General features: G+C 46.9%; 1 protein-coding gene across 1 annotated transcript; it reads right to left on the bottom strand.

The window, feature by feature from the left end:
- Window positions 1–3,363: 3,363 nt before the first annotated feature.
- Window positions 3,364–8,287, bottom strand: LOC123408954 (serine/threonine-protein phosphatase 7). The gene is made up of 5 exons (XM_045101975.1): window positions 7,682–8,287; window positions 5,331–5,834; window positions 4,188–4,334; window positions 3,876–3,983; window positions 3,364–3,696 (listed from the first exon to the last, which is right to left on the bottom strand). The coding sequence occupies exons 1-5, from the start codon at window positions 8,183–8,185 to the stop codon at window positions 3,607–3,609; spliced, it is 1,353 nt and encodes a 450-aa protein (XP_044957910.1). The 5' UTR covers window positions 8,186–8,287; the 3' UTR covers window positions 3,364–3,606.
- Between the last annotated feature and the right edge of the window lie 11,850 nt (window positions 8,288–20,137).

Below are 20,137 nucleotides of genomic sequence, written 5' to 3'. Positions count from 1 at the left end.
GGAAATAAAGACTGGCTCAGCAGGTCCATCCTTAGAGCATCTCCAACAACCGCGTAAAAAGGCGCGCGCGCGGGACAGTTTGGCGCGCTCCAGCGGCGGCGGGAAAACCGTGCGTGCGGGAACCGCTTGCGCGCGCGCGAAAAGGCGGCAGCTCGTGCGTCATTTTTGCCGCGCCGCTTCCCGCACGCCTATAAAACGCAGCGCTCCACCGCTCCCTCGCGCTGCCACCGCTCTCTCTCTTCCTCTACCTCGCGCGCAGCCACCGCCCCAGCGCGCCGCCACCGCTCCAGCGCCCCGCCCCCGACGCGCCACCATGCCGCCGCGCCGCCGTTCTGCGTTGGGCTACCGCGGCGTCCGCCAGCGCCCCAACGGCGGGTTCTACACCGAGATACGCTCCGGCGATCTCCGGCTCAGCCTCGGCACGTACGATACAGCGCACGAGGCCGCCCGCGCGTTCGACGCGGCGGCGTGGCGCCTAGGCAGGCCGCGCCGCCAGATGAACTTTCAGGATGTCCACACGCTTCAGCAGGCACTGGACGTCGCCCCCCCCCCCCCCCCCGCCTCGTCTAAACTCCGCACAAGACCGTGCGGAGCACACTGCACGGCAGCGCCGCCTCCTCGTCACCCAGGAGGACGAGCGGGTCATGGCGGAGTGGCGCCGGCGCCACCCGGAGGACGTCGCCTACGAGCAGGATTATTGGGCAAGGCGCCGCAAGGAGGACACGCGTCGGCGCCGCGAGGAGCGGTTGGACAGGCGTCGGCGGAAGGCATTGGCGAGTACGCAGGCCGACATCGTCGCAGCAGGTGGGAGGTCCTTCTTCACTGAAGAAGATGAGCGTTGGTTGGACATCTGGCTGTCAACCTCTGACAACACCAACGACGATGATGATGGTGCAGATGATTGGAGCGACTCGGATTAAAAGTTTTATGTTTTCAAACTATCCATCTACTTGCACCGAACTATCTATCTATATTTTCGAACTATCTATCTAGTTGCAATCTATATGTAAAATAACTTTGTATCCTTTTTTATTTTATGCAATCTATTTATTTTGCCGATTTTGCAATCTATCCTAGTTGAAAATGTTGTGCGCGCGCGCTGCATTTTTGCGCGCTGCTGGAGCGGCGCGCGCGCTGCACTTTAGCGCGGCTGCTGTAGCAAGCGATGCGCGACGCGCCAAACCAGACGATGGGCGCGTGGCAAACGAGTTTTTTGGGCGCGGCGCGAAGCGCGGCTGTTGGAGATGCTCTTAGGGCATCTCCATCGGCGATCCCCTAAAAAATCCATCCACTCACATTCACAAGGTCTCATTTTTCATTGATTTGGATTGAAATTGACGTCAACGGACCCAAACCAAACCCAACATGTCGGGGGCGTCGGCGGAAAGAAAATAAACCACGCCAAATTCATCCCACATGGACCGGCCGAGTCAGCGAGACTGAGCGTCGACGGGACTTTTTGTCCTCCTCATTGCCTTGGCTCCCACGCCGGTTCAATGCGTCGGATTCCAAGATCAGGCAGCACAGTGATGGCACGCCGCCGCGCGTCCCGCCCTTTCCTGCCATGCGTGCACACCGCTCCCGCCCCTCTCCCGCTATAAAAGCCGCGCGTCGCCATCGCTCACCGCACACTCGCCCCTCCATCCTCTCCTCCCATCTCACCCGCCTCCACCGTCGGAAACCTTTCCCGTGTCCATGGCAGAACGGTTCCCTGGCGACGGAGCGGGTGCCAACGGCTTCGGCCGTCGAGTGTTGCACGAGTGGGAGGCGCACGCCCTCCACGAGGCCAACTACCCGACGCCGTCACACATGCGCGTGTCGAGCGCCTAGAGACTGAGCGCCGGAGGCGTCCCCGTGCCCCCTCCATCATCCGCCACGGAACGCCGTGGTGAGATCGCGCATATTCGGACTTCCTTGGCGGAGCATGCACGATAGGAAGATGGGTACGCCGCCAACAACTTCCCTCTCTCGACGGCGTACTTCCAGCGCCGCCACGCCGACCGGCTCGCGTCCACCAACGGATTTCCACCTCCAAGGGGGCGCTACAACTGCGACGTCGGTCGTCAGTGGGGGGCCATCCCCGAGTGCACGCTCCACGCCGCCCTCGAGCACATGGAGGGCGGCAACGAGCCGCCACTGGAGTACCTGGTGTCGTCGCTCTCGCGCCGGAGCGGGAGCTCGTGGCTGCCGGGGCGAATGGCGGGGTCCTCCTCCTCGTCCCTCCCCCTCCCCCCGCTCCTCCGGCACGATGCCACCGCTCGCCACCGTGAAGGTCGAGCCCCAGGAGACGTCGGAGCGTCGTCGCAACCATGACGACAACCTCGTTATAAACGAGGGCCGCCGCCAACCTTCACCTCCCCACGAGCACGTTCGCCTCATTAGGCCGAATAGGAGCCGGTGACGCCGCCGATGGCCGTTAAGGAGCATGTTGAGATGGCCGCAGACCTCGACACCGACTTGAAGTGGTCGCACGACGACTACGTCCGGAAGAAGATCGAATGCCAGCGCCACGATCGCAAAGAGGGTGGCGTTATCGTCCTCGACGAGCAGATGCCGACGCAGACCACCACGTCTGTAGTGGCTGGGAACATGAGCCCCATGCCCCTTCACCATTCGCCGCGGAACGTCGTGGCGAGATCGCGCACATCCGGACGTCCTTGCCGGAGCATGCGTGACAGGAAGAAAGGTACGCCGCCAACAACTTCCCTCTCTGAACGACATACTTCCGCTCGCGTCCACCAACAGATTTCCAGCTCCAAGGGGGCAACACAACTCCGACGGCCATCGTCAGTGGTGGGGCGTCCCCGAGCGCACGCTCCACGCCGCCCTCGAGCACATGGAGGGCAACAACAAACCGTCGTTGGAGTACCCGGCGTCGTTGCTCTCGCGCCGGAGCGGGAGCTTGTGGTTACCAAGGCAAATGGCAGGGTCCTCCTCGTCCTCCGCCCGCTCCTCCGACACGATACCGCCGCTCCCCACCATGAAGGTCGAGCCCCAGGAGACGTCGAAACGTCGTCGCAGCCATGACGACAACCTCGTTATAAACGAGGGCCGCCGCCAACCTTCACCTCCCCACAACCACCTTCGCCTCACAAGGACGAAGGAGCCGGTGACACCACCGGTGGCCGTCAAGGAGCATATCGAGATGGCCGTCGACCTCGACACCGCCTGAAGTGGTCGTGCAACAACTACGTCCGAAAGAAGACGCAACGCGAGCGCCGCACTCTAGAAGAGATCACCGCGCGAGGCCGCGATCGCAAAAAGGGTCGCGTTATCATCCTCGACGAGCAGACGCCGATGCAGACCACCCACCCCCGTCCGCAGTGGCTGGGAACACGGGCTAAACGAGAGATAGAGGCCATCTGAACTGGCAATCTGCATTCAGCATTTCCAGGAATTACTTGATGGCAGATGTTTTTTCCATGGTTAAGTGAATACAGATCAGGCTAGAAACCAACCAACCTACTGATAATCTTGGCGGACGTGACAAAATATCAGCTAAGAAGTCTGCAATGTTAGTACCAATCACAAAGGAACTAGTTGCCACTTCCCCGGTTCACAGCGACAGTTTGCATCCTAAGTACAATAATACAATACAACTTGTGATCAACTGCTCGACATGCCAGTGTCCATGGCGCCTAAATTTAACTCTTCATCAGAATCAATTACGTCTTCGAAATCATAGAAGGGATGCGCCTGCACATGGAAAACAGTTTAGTTTGTTTATTTCCCATACCCGCTAAAGAGTACCATACTAAAATGGGTGCGACATTTTTCTACGAAGAATGATTCATCTTACACAAAGATTACAGAATCAAAATATTACTCGTGGCATAAACTTTTCAGGATTAGGGACGAACATATATATCACATACCTTAGGCCGAGGCTTTACAGCTTGAAAAGTATGGAAATCGGGGGTAGCAAAGTCAGGTGGACTGAGGACAATATATGCTCCAGAATTGTTGTAACGGTCCTCTGAAGCCTGTACAGGGATCAGATATTGACTGTTACATTAATAGTACATGATCTTTTCCGAGAATATTGAGTCAAACACAATACGAAGTGCAATTTTAGATTTGTTGTGAAGTCAATCATTTAGCAAGGATCCACTCATGAAACTTTGTATCAAAGAACAAGTGCAGCAATACTGTTAGGCTGAACAATAAATCATGTCACAAAGTATAACCTGAAATTGTGGATAGTCTGGGGCACTGAATAGAGTTATTAACTTTCCACATGCGACATGATGGTCGATTGTATATCCACTGTCCATTGCTAATAGATCATGCCGCTTATCTCTTGCATCTGGGCCTTCATGTGATCTGATGATTAACTTCGTTCAATGAAAAGTGGAAGTAAGTACTAATAAAAACTTCTGTAGTTTTGTGATAACACCCAGTTTCTAATGTTACGAAGGAAAATGCATGTGTGTGCTACAGCATATCAAATTCCATAAAACGCAGCCATCAATGTTGAACATAAACAATAAGCTAACTAGAACCATGAAGTATACAATTCAAGTTCAGTAACGAGCATTCGCAGTTTTGCATCAGAAGGCTTAAAATATACTGCCTGTGTCCATTAATATAAGACCATTTTTGGACTTAACATAAGTCTAAAAAATGTCTTATGTTGATGAACAGAGAGTATATACTTTAGTACAAGAAAAAAACTGTTGAATACTTAAATGCATGCTAACTTTAGTAGTCTAGTTACAGAACTACAGGTCCTGTCATATAGGACTAATCAACCATTGTAGTTAAACATCGAAATGTAAGCAAGAAATTTGAGACAATGCAATATTAGAAGGAACTAACTTGGCAGTGTGTTATGCATGATAAACAATAGTAGAAAAAGGGAAACTTCATGATAATAGGTACTTGAGACAGATATGACAACATAAATCTTGGCATTTTAATTTCCAAATAATGCATGTGACACTATTACTGCATATGGGATGACATCAATCAGGAATTCAGAACAGGCAAAATATTCATGTTTGATGTACCAACCGCACCTACACTGAAATAGCAAGCGTCTACAACATTGAAGAACAAACTTTCAAAAAGAAGTACAAAAAAAGGAAAAGGTAAATATTGATAAAGCAAAAATAGGTAGAGGACTTAACAGGATAATCACATGCTAGAAATTATAATTCCCTAAGCTTAACATTCTTTAGATATATTTTCAAGAATTTTATATTGCGATGGGATGCAAACTTCAACTTTCGAGCATAAGACTATCTAAATAATTTAATAAGAAATAATTCAGTTCATCAAATAATTTAAATCAAGCATGCTACAACAATAGTAAATGAAAGAAAACAAACCTTCAGATTATTTGTATATAGAAACTGTTGAGTGATATCTGGACCCCAAAGCAAACCAATGCCCCTTTCCTTATTCAGGGAAAGACCCTTATCTAAGGAAGGATCAGACCAAAGCACATCTCCAGGAATTAAGTTCGACCCCTCATATGGGGTGTCAAGAACAGTTCTTCTCGCTTTTAACAACTCGTCCAGGGATCCAAGCTTCAAAGTAGTAGAGTCATCAGTAGGACTCGCCTTATATTTGTGACCTTTCTTTGCTCTTTTCGATCTTTTCGACGGTAGTACAACCGCCCCACGAAAAATCCCTCCATGAGCAGTGTACACACATCCTGCTATTATTGATGCTAGAGGGAGATCTTCAAAACATCTTAAAAACTTCCGATAAACTTGAGCGCCTTGACCTTTATATTTAACCATTACCTCCTGTTCAAAACCGTATACTGACGTGCAGTACTTGGATTCGTGATTTCCTCGGAGAAGAAACACACAATTTGGAAGGAATACCTGCAAGGAATGAAATAAGTTGATGACCGTTAGCTCGTACTTTACATTGCTTGACACCTTAAGGGAACCTATCATCTACCACTTTCTTAATGTGAAAAGGATAATTAGATAATTATGCCAAATCTTCGATATTTTCTCGGTTGTCATAACTTTGTGTAAGAGCGTTAGACTTTGTAGAAACACTGCCAACCTGCAACGACAGAATCCTTGATAGGCAATGGTGGATATTCTAATCTTAGGGACTAGGTCACAGAATTCTGTGCTAATTTCAATATGAATGCACAAATCCATCAGAGTGCCCAAACACACACTTCCCAAGTTGAACTCAAACAAAAGGAATGAACATGTGAACAACGCATTTCAATATGAAGCTACTTTCTCCTTCCCCAAAAGTAGGTCCCTAAGTTTTGTGTCAAGTCAAACTTTTTTTCTTTCTATAAAGTTGTTTTCTAAAGTCAAACATGTGAACAAACTTCCCAATACCTATTTCATGGTGAATCTATTGATATTGATTTGGTATTAAGATGTGGAATTTTCTTTTCCTATAAACTAGGTCAAACTTAAAAGTTTGAGTTGAACAAAACTTAGGGGATCTATTTTTTGGGAAGGAGGGAGTGCATCTTTTAATGCTGATATCATTATGGAGCTGCAATTTTTGTTCATAACTTGGCTTATTTGCAGAACACCTTTATAACTACCAGTTTCTTTTACAATGTGAAAAGGATAATTAGATATTTTTGCCAAATCTGATATTTCCTCGGTTGTCATGACTTCGTGTAAGAGTGTTAGACTTTGTGGAAACCTGCAACTGCAAAGTCCTTGATAGGCAGTGGTGGAAATCCTAATCTCAGGGACTGGGTCACAGAATTCTGTGCTAATTTCAATATGAATACACAGATCCATCAGAGTGCCCAAACACACGCTTACCAAGTTCAACTCAAACAAAAGGAATGAAATGTGAACAACGCCTTTCAATATGCAGGTTTCCACAAAGTAGGTCCCTAAGTAGTTCCCTAAGTTTTGTGTTAAGTCAGATCTTTCAAAAAAAAAAGTTTTGTGTCAAGTCAAACTTTTTTTCTTTCTATAAAGTTGTTGTCTAAAGTCAAACATATGAACACATTTCCCAATACCTATTTTATGATGAATCTATCAATATTGATTTGGTATTAAGATGTTGACTTTTCTTTTTCTGTTAAATAGGTCAAACTTAAAAGTTTGAGTTGAAAAAAACTTAGGGGTCTACTTTTTGGGAAGGAGGGAGTACAACTTTTATGCTCATATCATTATGAAGCTGCAATTTCTTTTCATAGCTTGGCTTATTTGCGCAACACCTTTCTATCAATTGCATCAATTAAGGCCCTGTTTGGAACCACAATAGATTATAATAATCTGAATTATGAAGATAGATTATATAATCTGGTTTATAAAAATAATCCAGGTAGGCATGTTTGGAGGCCAGATTATATAAACTGTAATTCAGGTTTTACATTGTACAATGACATGTCTGCCCTGTTTATAAAAATAGGACGATGGCGGTGGCAGTAGGTAATTATCTCTAAGTTTACAAGGGTAATAGGTCATTAGTAATCCATAATCTGATTTTAGCTGGGGTGGAGTAGATTATGAGTTTTTAATAATCTGATCATCTAGTTTTTAAAATCTACAATATAAAGTATCCTGTTTGGAAACATAATAGATTATAAAAACCAGATTATATAATCTGGGTGGTTCCAAACAGGGCCTAAACCGAAGGAAAAAAAATGGACAAATACACATAGAAATAAAAATGTGCAGAGTATTGGTGATATAACAAGCTTAAAGCAGTAGGAATGTTGGGGGAAATTCACCTTCCATGCCAGGAGGAGGAGCAAGGTCTCGAGGCCCCAAGCGCCGCGATCCACGTAATCCCCGTTAAAGACGAAGATTCGCTCCTCCGAGGGGAACCCAGCGTCCCGGAGCAGGAACATGACGTCGTGGAGCTGGCCGTGGACGTCCCCCACGACGACGACGGACTGGTCCGGCCGCGGGTCGACGCGGACGATGTTGGGCTCACGGTGGAGGATGACGGCTGCGGCGACGACGAGCCGCCGGACGAAGTCCGCGGAGAGCACCGAGGGGAGCTGGTCCGGCGGGAGGCTCCGCGAGCACCAGTCCAGCGCCGCAGTGAAGCTGGCCACCCAGTCCCGTGTCAGCACGCCGTCCTCGGGCCACTCGACCGGCGGGGGCTGCGCGACCGGGGAGGGGGAAGGAGGGGGGTCGAGCACGCCGCCCTCGGGCCACTCGGCGAGCGGGGGCTGCGCGGCCGGAGAGGGGAAAGGAGGGGGTTCGAGCGCGCCGTCGGGCTCCGCCATGGCATGGATCGGATCCGTCGCGGCGAGCTCGATGATTTCTTGCCCCTCCTTCCTTTGCTGCGGTTTTTGGGGGAACGGGACAGGGGACGAGGTGAGGGGCTCGTTCCAGTTGGCGGCCGCTTTAATTTCTCTCCTTTTCCCCCGTGCCGCCTGTTTGCTTTCTTTGACTGACACGTTTGCCCAACATGGCTCTGTTTGAATGCCCGGGCTAGAGCTACTCTAAGGACCTGTTTGTAACCATAATAGATTATAATAATCTAGATTATAAAGATAGATTATATAATCTGATTTATAGCAATAATTTAGGTGGCATGTTTGGAGGTCAGATTATATAAACTGTAATCCATGTTTTATATTATACAATGACATGTTCGTCCTCTGTTTTTTAACTACAAAGGTAATAATCTAGGTGGGCATGTTCGAAGGACGGTGGCGGTGACAATAGGTAATTATCTCTAAGTTTCCAAGGATAATTGATCATTAGTAATTCATAATCTGATTTTAGCTGGGGTAGAGTAGATTATGAGTTTTTAATAATCTGGACATCTAGTTTTTATAGACTACAATATAATCTGTCATGTTTGGAGATAGAATAAATTATAAAAACTGAATTATATAATCTGAATAGTTCGAAACAGGGCCTAAGTTAGTTAAGGCTCAACAAACCTTTAAAGTATCCAAACTATTCTGGACATCTGTGGCCCGGCCCGGCCGGCCCCAAAACCTAGGGCCTAGACCCTATGGGCTTGCCCGTGGGTCGGGTTTGGGCCTGAGTTTTGAGCCCATCAGCAGGGTCGGGTTTGGGCTTTAAAGTAGGTCTGATGGCAGGGCCTGGGCCTTAGTTTTCTACCGTGGGCTTTCCAGGACCAGCCCAATCCCGACACGGTCCGGCCCATGGCCACATATAATCCAAACACATGTGTTAGTTTGAGTTAGATTGGAACTAACCCGCTAGAAAAATTATCCAGGTGCTAATTGAAGCTAGTTGTGGTGGGGTCCTAAAAAATCGTTTTTATGCGGCATGCACCCGCACCGGATCCCTCTTATCCATTCGTCCACGTTGCCTCTCGTTCTCCTCCTACCGTTGCATCTCATTCTCCATCGCCGACCCTTGTCACCCTCCATACCCGGCCGCGTCCGCTCGCCCCCGTCAGCCCCGTCCGCCTGCCCCTACTGCCCCGTCCGCTCGCCCCGACGCACTAGTCCGCCCGCCCCTGTCAGCCCCATCCGCCCGCCATCGCCCCCGTCCGCCTGCCCCCGCCGGCCCTGTCCGTCCGCCACCTCCGTCCCCGTCCGCCTCCATCACACCTCACCAGTCCGCCCGCCCTCGCCGGCCCCGTCGCCCCTCCCGTTCCCATCCATCCACCCCATTTCCGACGCGCCCTTTGTCGGCCACACAAAAGTTGGACACATCAAATCCTGGTTAAAGGAGTCAAGTGATTGAAAAAAGTGTATTTATTGTCAAACTAACCCACTCATCCAAACACCATCAAAGGCTAGAGTTAATTCAGCGTTAGTCCGGAGTTAGAAACTAACTCTAACCTTTAGCCAAGTTAGAGTATCCAAACAGGGCCGATGTTGCACACTTTGAGATGAAGGGTTGGATTTCTTCCGCTTGTTTTCTCTACTACTCAGTCTTTTTATTTTCCTTTTTATAACACATTATCTTAAAATTGTAGAAGTCGTCACAAATGTCTTTTTAGTCAAGACAAATATCACTTTTTACTGAATGCACGTTGCGAAAGGCCGAAACTAAATTCAAAAAAGTGTGACCATTAATGCCAAGCCTAGGACTTAAACCTCATGGATTGGTTCAACCAAAAAATGCCTAACCATCTGAATTATGTTCAGTTTGCAATTGCATAATAGTCTTGCTTTTGTTGATATCAACTATGGATGTTTCAAATATATGAACTCGTGTGTGCAAGATATATCAGCTATGAAACCATGATCCTCCGCTCATACGTTGCATGAAGTTAACTAATGATGCATGTGATAGTTTGAAGCACCCCTAATCAGGTACGTGCGGTAAAAAAAAATTGCAGCTTGAGTTGCATCCAAATCTTGCCATGCAGGATGTTTAAAGCACCTTCCAATCAGGCCTACTATGAACGATAGATTTAGTCGTTTCCTCTCATATGGACTCATGGTGTGGAGGGTAGGGAGCGCGACACAGAGCTTAGGCGAGCACGGAGATGGCTCGAGCTCATGCACGTCCCGAAAAGTGGCAAGGGGAATTTGGTCACCTTTCGTGCGAATGAGTCGCCCTGTTTAGCCGCCTTCGGCTCACCATCGAAACTCTTGCCACCATTCACCCCCCCCCTCGAGCTCTCCGCCCCACGCAAATTATTCACTGATGAGCAGGTAAGCGGTGTATCTTCTATGGCCAACGGTAGATGGTGGCGACGATTTGTCTTCCTTCTCTTCTCTGACTTGTTATGCCCCTCCACCCAACTTCACTGATGGCTCTAAGTTCAATCGTTGTCTCCTTGCTACTTGTTGGGGATGTTCCCCACGGCTATGACCCGGCCCGAAGAATGACTCGGAATAGTTACGGAACATTAGGCCACTCCCTGGCCCGGGTTAAGACATTACATGATGAGATAAGGCGCCAAGTCCAAAGGAAAGGCCCCGTTCGCGGGTCTGCTCAAGGAGGAGCCTATGGGCCAGCTTGAAGAAAAGGCCCAGATGAAGGAGTTTCTTTAAACTTGGGGAAAATATAAATAAGAGTTAGACTAGAATATTGGTTGAAAGTACGACCCAGAATCTCTTGTAACCCTAGGGGCTCAACCTGTTATACAAAGGAAAGCCCCTGGGACGAAAAGAATACGTTGCAATCTCTCGAGAGCTAGGTTAGCGATTTCGCACCCTTGTAATTGAGAACATCATCAGTATTAATCAAGCAGGAAGTAGGTCTTTACCTCCACCATGAGGGGCCGAACCTGGATAAACTCATGTCCTTCATTCCCGATCAACCCCGTTCAAGCGACCACCTAGTTGTGATGGCTCCTAGACTTAATCCTTTCACGAGGACATCTGTCATGAAAAAACCACGACAGTTGGCGCCCACCGTGGCAAATAACAAAGATGTCAGCATTGCAGTAGTGGTGGAATGCAAAGAGGTAGGAAAGGAATATCTAGTTCAAGAGATGAGTCTATTACGCCACTGAAGTTCTGACTGAATCCAAGCAACGATACCCACACTGGCAAAAATTGGTATTCGTCGTTTTTATGGCTAGTCGCAAGTTGATGCACTATTTCTAGGAGCATCCTATTATTGTGGTTAGTTCAACACCTCTCGGAGACATTATTCAAAACAGAGAAGCCACATGAAGGATTGCTAAGTGGAGTATCGAGCTTGGTCCACACCATTGGAAGTATGTGCCACGGACTGCCATCAAGTCCCTAGCTTTGGTGGATTTCATCAATGACTGGACGGAATTACAAGCCCTCGAGGAGAAATCGGATAATACCTGCTAGATAATACACTCTGATGGTTCCACACAATTAGAAGGCTCTGTGGCTGGAGTGGTCTTAACTTCTCCACGACGTGATAAATTTTGCTATGTTTTGAGACTCATGTTTCCTGTACTAACAATGCAGCTGAATATGAGACCTTCTTCACGGGCTCCGTGTGGCTAAGGAGATGAATCTCAGTCGGGTCGCATGTTTGAGCGACTCAGACTTGGTGGCTCAACAGGCACCAGGGACTTGGGTCTAAAGACCCCCTCATGGCGAATTAGAGGCGCGTTGTTACTATTGTTGCTGGTCACTTTGTTGGGTCCAGGTTGATCATATTGATCAATGCCACACCGCTAGGGAAAACCCTAGCAGTAGCGCAGGTATTTGGTGTATCGGTAGCGCGGGTAACCGTGCTACTGATACGACGCTACATCTAAAGTTTATGAGTAGCGCGTTTTGACACGTGCTGCTGCTATCCCTACTTAGCAGTAGCGCTTTCTGTACCGGCGCTACTACTATGTGTATCAGTAGCGTGTTTTGACACGCGCTACTGTTACTTTAGCAGCGGCGTTTTCCTGTCCAGCTCTGACGTCCTCAATTTAATCGTACGCTAATCAAACACGCAAATGCGTACGATCAAACTCAAGGACTCACGGAAAGATATCACAACACAACTCTAGACACAAATAAAACAATATCAGCTTCATATTACAAGCCAGGGGCCTCGAGGGCTAGAATACGGAAGCTCGATAAACACACGAGTCAGCGGAAGCAACAATATCTGAGTACAAGCATAAAACATAAGGTGCCTTAGAGAAGGCTAGCACAAAAGATACAACGATCGAACGAGGCGAGGCCTCTGATACGTCTCCGTCGTATCTATAATTTTTGATTGTTTCATGCCAATATTCTACAACTTTCATATACTTTTGGCAACTTTTTATACTATTTTTGGGACTAACATATTGATCCAGTGCCCAGTGCCAGTTCCTGTTTGTTGCATGTTTTTTATCCATACTAAAAAAAGTCCAAACGCAATAAAAAGACCTACCGGGATTTTTTTTTGTAATATTTCTGATTTTTGGGAAAAAGAATCAACGCGAAACGATGCCCGAGGGGGTCACGAGCCCACGAGGCACGCCTGGCAGGCTCGTGACCAATCCCTAAGGCGGTTGGGGCCCTTCTTTCGCCGCAAGAGAGCTAATATCTGGAAGAAAATCGTGTTAAAAGGACACCTCAATCGGAGTTACGGATCTCCGGGAATTTAAGAAACGGTGAAAGGCCAAAATCGGGGAGCGCAGAAACAGAAGGACATAGAGAGAGAGATCCAATCTCGGAGGGGCTCTCGCCCCTCCACCGCCATGGAGACCATGGACCCGAGGGGAAACCCTTCTCCCATCCAGGGAGGAGGTCAAGGAAGAATAAGTAGAAGGGGGGCTCTCTCCCCCTCTCTCCCGGCAACGCCGGAACGCCGCCCGAGACATCATCGTGTGACGGAGATCTACACCAAAACCTCCATCATCTTCACCAACACCTCCATCACCTTCCCCCATCTATATTCAGCGGTCCACTCTCCCGCAACCCGCTGTACCCTCTACTTTAACATGGTGCTTTATGCTTCATATTATTATCCAATGATGTGTTGCCATTCTATGATGTCTGAGTAGATTTTCGTTGTCCTATCGGTGATTGATGAATTGCTATGATTGGTTTAATTTGCTTGTGGTTATGTTGCTGTCGTTTGGTGCCCATCATATGAGCGCGCGCGTGGATCACACCATAGGGTTAGTAGTATGTTGATAGGACTATGTATTGGAGGGCAAGGGTGACAGAAGCTTCAGCCTAGCATAGAAATTGATGCATACGAGATTGAAGGGGGGCCAATATATCTTATTGCTATGGTTGGGTTTTACCTTAATGAACGTTAGTAGTTGCGGATGCTTGCTAATAGTTCCAATCATAAGTGCATAGAATTCCAAGTAAGGGATGACATGCTAGAAGTGGCCTCTCCCACGTAAAACTTGCTATCGGTCTAGTAACGTAGTCAATTGCTTAGGGACAATTCCGCAACTCCTACCACCACTTTTCCACACTCGTTAAACTAACATAATTGTTTCTTTATCTTAACAGCCCCTAGTTTTTATTTACGTGTTCTTCATTATCTTGCAAACCTATCCTATCACACCTACAAAGTACTTCTAGTTTCATACTTGTTCTAGGTAAAGCGAACATAAAGTGTGCGTGGAGTTGTATCGGTGGTCGATAGAACTTGAGGGAATATTTGCCCTACCTTTAGCTCCTCGTTGGGTTCGACACTCTTACTTATCGAGAAAGGCTACAATTGACCCCCTATACTTGTGGGTTATCAAGATCTTTTTCTGGCGCCGTTACCGGGGAGCAATAGCGTGGGGTGAATATTCTCGTGTGTGCTTGTTTGCTTTATCACTAAGTAGATTTATTTGTTGTTCTAAGTTGTTCTGTATCTTTAGTTATGGATATGGAACACGAAATACCAAAAAAATAGATGTACTTGCTACTCATGGAGATGGGAACCTCCTAAAACCATCGATGCTCGTTATGTGGAAAATATTATGCACTTCTTTAATAATCCTGAGAAAGCCCCATTCAATTATATAATGGGAGACACGTTGGATCAACATGAATACTTTAGGGATTATCGCTTGACTCAAAAAGGGAAACTATTATGGGATCAAATTCATATGTTGAAATGGTATGCTTGGGATCTATGCTTGAGATATGATATTACTTGTTGCTCTAGGATGAGGCTAAACACCTTCACTTTTCTTATAAATTTAATGCTAATGAAACCTTGGCTTCTTATGCTAATGGTATATATGATTAGTATGATGTGGAACAAATAGAAGAGTTTGTTGCTTTTATGGGTGCTTATGAAATTGAAGCTTTGTTTAAAAAGTGTGATGATAATGACGATGTTGTTTACCGATCTGAAAATTTGGTTATGCTTCGTTATTGTTATACTAGTTATGAATATAATGCCCATATTTATCGATTTATGGAGAAATTCTCTGCTGCCCAAGAAGATACTAATATTTTACAGGAAACTATGGAAGAAGAAAATGCTAAAACTGTGAGGTCATTAGATGAAAAAGATGACGAGGAGCGCGAAGAACAAAAGGAGGAAGAGCTGACTAGCTACCCGTGCCCACCTTCTAATGAGAGTAACTCTTCAACTCATACATTGTTTAATTTCCTTTCGTTCTTACCGAAGGATGAATGCAATGTTGATTGCTATGATCCCTTGGATTCGTTTGAAATATCCTTTTTTGATGAACTTGATACTTGCTATGCTTGTGGCCATGATGCCAATATGAATGATGCTTATGAAGATGAACTTGCTATAGTTCCTTATGTTAAACATGAAATTGTTGGTATCGCACCCACTTATGATAGTCCTATTATCTTTTTGAACTCTCCCAACTACACTATATCGGAGAAGTTTGCTCTTATTAGGGATTACATAGATGGGTTGCCTTCTACTATTACACATGATGATTTTGATGAATATAATATGCATATGCTTGCTGCTCCTACTTGCAATTATTATGAAAGAGGAACTACATCTCCACCTCTCTATGTTTCCAATACGATAAAATTGCAAGAAACTGCTTATGCTATGTATTGGCCCTTATTTGATGTGCATGAATTGTTCTTTTATGACATGCCAATGCATAGGAAGAGAGTTAGACTTCGTCATTGCATGATATATGTTACCTTGTGCTCACTACTAAATTACAAATCATTGTTAATTAAAATTGGCTTTGATATACCTTGGGATCCAGGTGGATCCATTACTTGAGCACTTTATGCCTAGCTTAATGGCTTTAAAGAAAGCGATGCCTGGGAGACAACCCGGAAGTTTTAGAGAGTCATTTATTTCTGCTGCGTGCTTTTATATAGTTTAAAAACAAAAAAATATAAAGGGGAACTTAAAACTTTTTCAAAAAGAGAAGCGATTGAAAGGTGATGCATTGCGGAAGTGAGGGTCGACCTTGAACACTTGTGTTCATGCTCATGGAAACAATGTAGAATTTTTCATGTAAGTTTCTCGCAAAAATAATTATCCCCTTGTACAATTCCATTGCATTATAAAAATAATGTGCCAAGTAAAGCCTTTATGATTAGTTTGGGTGATAGTTGTTTGATCATGCTGAAAAAGACAAAAACTTTGCAGTCACGAAATCATTTCTTATTTCTATACAGAGAGCGCTATTGTGACAGCCCGATGCCGACGTTCCAGAAGATTCCCCTTCTATTCCGTTTTCGTCGTGTGATTATTATATTTGTCGCATCATCATCGCATCATGCGCATCATCAACATTGCATCGGCACCCCGTTGCCTCCAGTTTTCAAAAGTTGCATCCGTTGTTAGTTGCCGGTTCTAGTCGTTGTCCGTTCTGAGCCCGACCACACACGCACGCGCCCGCGACATCGTTCGAATGTTGTTTTAAAAGTGTGTGTAAAACTTTCTCTGATTGGGGTGAGATTTGACGTGCGGTGTTATTTTAATATAGGTAGGCTGCCTATCAAGTTTCGTCGCAATCGGAGTCCGTCTGGTAACCGAACGGTCGTCCATAGCGGCACCGTCTTCGGTTATTCGTCGGATGTTTGTCGGCGTTTTTAAAATCGTTGCCGCGCCACCTGTTTTCCCTCTCGTCTGTGGATACATACTCTACACAACCACTCGCCCGTTCCCGCGTGCGGAATCGTTCGAATCCGACCGCACGGTTGGATCCGAAACGAAATTCCGGTTAACCTAGCCCCCTTTTCTCTATAAATAGGCCCTCCTCCTATTATTTTGGACAGCCAACCCCTCTGCCTCGGGAACCGTGCCCACCAACCCCCGAAACCCTAACCCTCTCTCTCTCCCCTCAGCCTCCCACCAACCACCGGGCCCGCCGAGCCCAGATCAGGCCCGGGCAGGCCCATCTCGCGAGCGCTGCCGCCTGCCCGAGCAGCAGCAGGCCCGAGCTCCTCGTGCCCGGCCGCCGCATCTCCCTGTCGGTCGCCGCAGATCCTCGCGCCGCCGCCTTGCGTCCCAGCTCGCCGGAGCTCCCCTTCTTCGGTGTCCCCGCTGGCCGGAGCCCCACCCGTTACCCCGTAGCGGCCCTATCCTCGCCGGCCAGCAAGCGCCACCGCTGTAGCCTCCCGCCCAGGTCCCCGCCGGTCTCCCGCCGTCGCCCCTTGGCCTCCCGAGCCGCACCGTCGCCGTCCGACCCGGATCCAGCAAGGACAGGCCGGAGCTGCCCGTTCCCTTGCACCCCGCCGACGGATTCCCGTGCTTGCCGACGGCCGCCGCCAGGCCGTGCCCTCGGGCACGACGAGGAGGACGACGCCCGTGGCCAACTGCTCCTCGGCTGCCTCAGCCCAGCGCGCCCAGCCTGCAGCTCCTCACTCATCGGCCCAGGTTCGAAGGCCAGCCGAGCCAGCCCATCGCCTGCGCAACCCGTTGGTCAACCGAGCCGTTGACCGAGGCGGCCCGCCTCTCCACCGACTTGGGCCTCGGCCCGTGAAGGTGATCCCCAACCCCTTCTATGTTGCGCCCCGGGCGACATTTAGTCGAGTTGGCCCGGTTAGTTAATTAGGGATTTTTCGAAATTGTTTAAATTCCAGAAAATAGACGAATATATCAATGCCCGTATCTCTTAATCCGTAAGTTGGACCGCGATGAGTTGTATACGGTTTTTGTGTAGAATCTCTCGTAGGATACGATTTTACAACTTGCATAATTGTTTGACGTTGTTTGACGCACCGAATGCATAGTTTTACGTGCTGTTCCAATATGATCCGTCCCGTGTTTATTTTTCGCGCGTGTCCGGATTGCCCGGATGCCGTAGATTAAATGTTCATGTTTTAGGAACCACTTTTCCATGTATTTTAGAGTAGTCGTTGGTATTTTTGCGTGTAGGGATTTGCCGCTAGTTTATTTTCCGTGTTTAGGATAATATCTCGCATTTACGTGTGGCAATATTTTTGTGTTGCAACCCCACATGTTTTATATGTTTTCGGGCTGTGCAATTAGTTTTAGCTTTTGAGCAAGTTAGTTCGCGCGATATTTTGCTATGTTGCCCTTTTGTTTATTTCGTAGGATTTATTCCGTGCGTGAGGTGAAGGAGATGTCAACTAGAGATTTGCCCTTTGATGATTAGTCTAGCCCCTGGTATTTTTAGTTGCAATAGAAATCCATATTTAGGTGTGGTTTGCTTGCTCTCAAGTTGCTAGGAAATAATGCTGTTTTGGAGGTTCTGTAATATTTCTAAGTCTGAGATCTGTTATATTTTGTTGCTGTCTTGTCTTGCTTCTATCTTGTGATCTGTAGCTCGTTTGAGGTTGGTGCAATGGAGTTAGTTGTAGACTTTAGGATTCTCTAGCATGCTGTGAATTTTCATGACATTTGGAGTCCTGTAGCTTATGGTTTTGTTGCTGTCAATATGCCTTCAGATCGAAAACTGTAGCTTCATAAACTGCTATTTTCACTAAGTCTGAAACTGTGTGTGAGAAGCCATTTTGTGAGTTCTTTTCCTAGTGATCCATGCTTCCATGCTAGTTGTTGTTAGTTGTATGTTGTAGTGCTTCTTGCCCTCTATCGTGTCATGCCTTGTTTGAGCCTTTTGGATTTGAGTAGCTCGTAGTCGTGGGGTGTAGAAAATGCTATGTGGCTGATTTTGGCAGATTGTAGTGATTTCTTGTTTTGCTCGTAGTTGTTGAACCGTAGCTCTGATTTGATCGTGTCCTATATGAACTTGCTTAGATTCTCGTGTAGTTTCATTTTCTCTTGCTGGTTGTATGTTTTGAAGTGCTCATGATCGTTGTTGCACACATATTGCATTCATGCCATCATATCTTGCGGTGTCCGTATCTTTTGATCCGTAGCTCCGTTGGAGATGTTCTCTATGTGTAAATTGCTTGTAACGACGCGTAGAATCACGTGAACCTGTTTCTTTTGCTGTTTAACAACTAACTAAATGTGTTAGTTCAGATCTAGACGGAATTGTAAATTAACATGTGAGGTCGTTTTGGAGGTGCTATATGTCATTTCCGACCTCATTTAAAATGCCTAGATAGGTAGTTTAATTACGCTTCACCTCTTGCCATGTTTAACCACATTTAATATTGTCGTGTATCTAATCGGGATAGAACTAAATAATTAAACGTGGAGTTTCATCAATATGCAACTCGTTGCATATTGAACTTCACTTAATGTGTAGTATTTGATTGTGTGATTTGACATGCCGTGACTTGCATGAATTCAGCTGCTCATGCATCATGTGTGTTGTGCATCGTGTGGTGTATATCGTGTGTTGATTCTTGTTTCCGGTTTCCTTCGTCTCGATAGAGTTCCGCAAGCGTGTCGGATTGTGAGGACCCGTTCGACTACATCGGTTCGTCTGCTTCACGGAGTCGTTCTTCTTGCAAGTGGGATCTCAGGCAAGATGACCGTTTCCCCAGATACAATTACTATCATTGCCATGCTAGTTATTTCGATGCTATCGATTATGTCTCGTTGCCTACCACATGTTAAATATCAACCTCTCAACAATGCCATGAAACCTTCAACTGTTCACAACCTAGCAAACCACTGATTGGCTATGTTACCACTTGCTTAACCTTGTGTTAGCATTGCTAGTTGCAGGTGCAGTTGCTTCCATGTGTTAACATGGGTTCCTTGTTATATCACCATATTAATTGCTATTTAAATTAATGCACCCATATACTTGGTAAAAGGTGGAAGGCTCGGCCTTTCTAGCCTGGTGTTTTGTTCCACCTTTGCCCCCTTAGTTTTTGGCTACCGGTGTTATGTTCCATAATTGAGCGCTTCTAACACGATCGGGGTTGTTATGGGAACCCCCTTGATAATTCGTTTTAGATTAAAGCTGGTCTGGCAAGGCCCAACATTGGTACTACATTTGCCCAACATAATAATTCTGTTAACACTGAAATGCATAGGGAGTTAGGGCTACCCGAGGAGTAATTCTACATAATACAGGGAGGGCCAGTGCTGGTCCAAAACAGAGCACTGTGCGGGGCCAACCCAGGGCAACTTGGGAGATTTCTATCAGGCCACCGTACGCGTGGCTCATTTGTCGTGTCCTGAGAACGAGATACGCGACTCCTATCGGGATCGTCGACACGCCGGGCGGCCTTGCTGGATTAGTTTTACCTTTGACGAGATATCTTGTGCATCAGGATTCCGGTGATGCTTTGGGTAATCTCAGAGTTGAGGTTTTCCACTAAGGAGTCCGACGAGACCGCGAGCTTCGTGATCGAGGATTTCTATGCGGCTTGTGGTAATTTGTGATGGACTAGTTGGAGCACCCCTGCAGGGTTAAATCTTTCGGAAAGTCGTGCCCGCGGTTATGTGGCAACGTGGAAACTTTGTTTAACACCGGTTCTAGATAACTTGAAGTTAATTTAATTAAAACTTGCCAACTATGTGCGTAACCGTGACTG

The sequence above is a fragment of the Hordeum vulgare genome, chromosome 7H (assembly GCF_904849725.1).
Source record: "Hordeum vulgare subsp. vulgare chromosome 7H, MorexV3_pseudomolecules_assembly, whole genome shotgun sequence".
Lineage (NCBI taxonomy): Eukaryota > Viridiplantae > Streptophyta > Magnoliopsida > Poales > Poaceae > Hordeum > Hordeum vulgare.
Note: the sequence above shows the minus strand (reverse complement) of the source record. Positions and strands in the feature narration are given on the sequence as shown.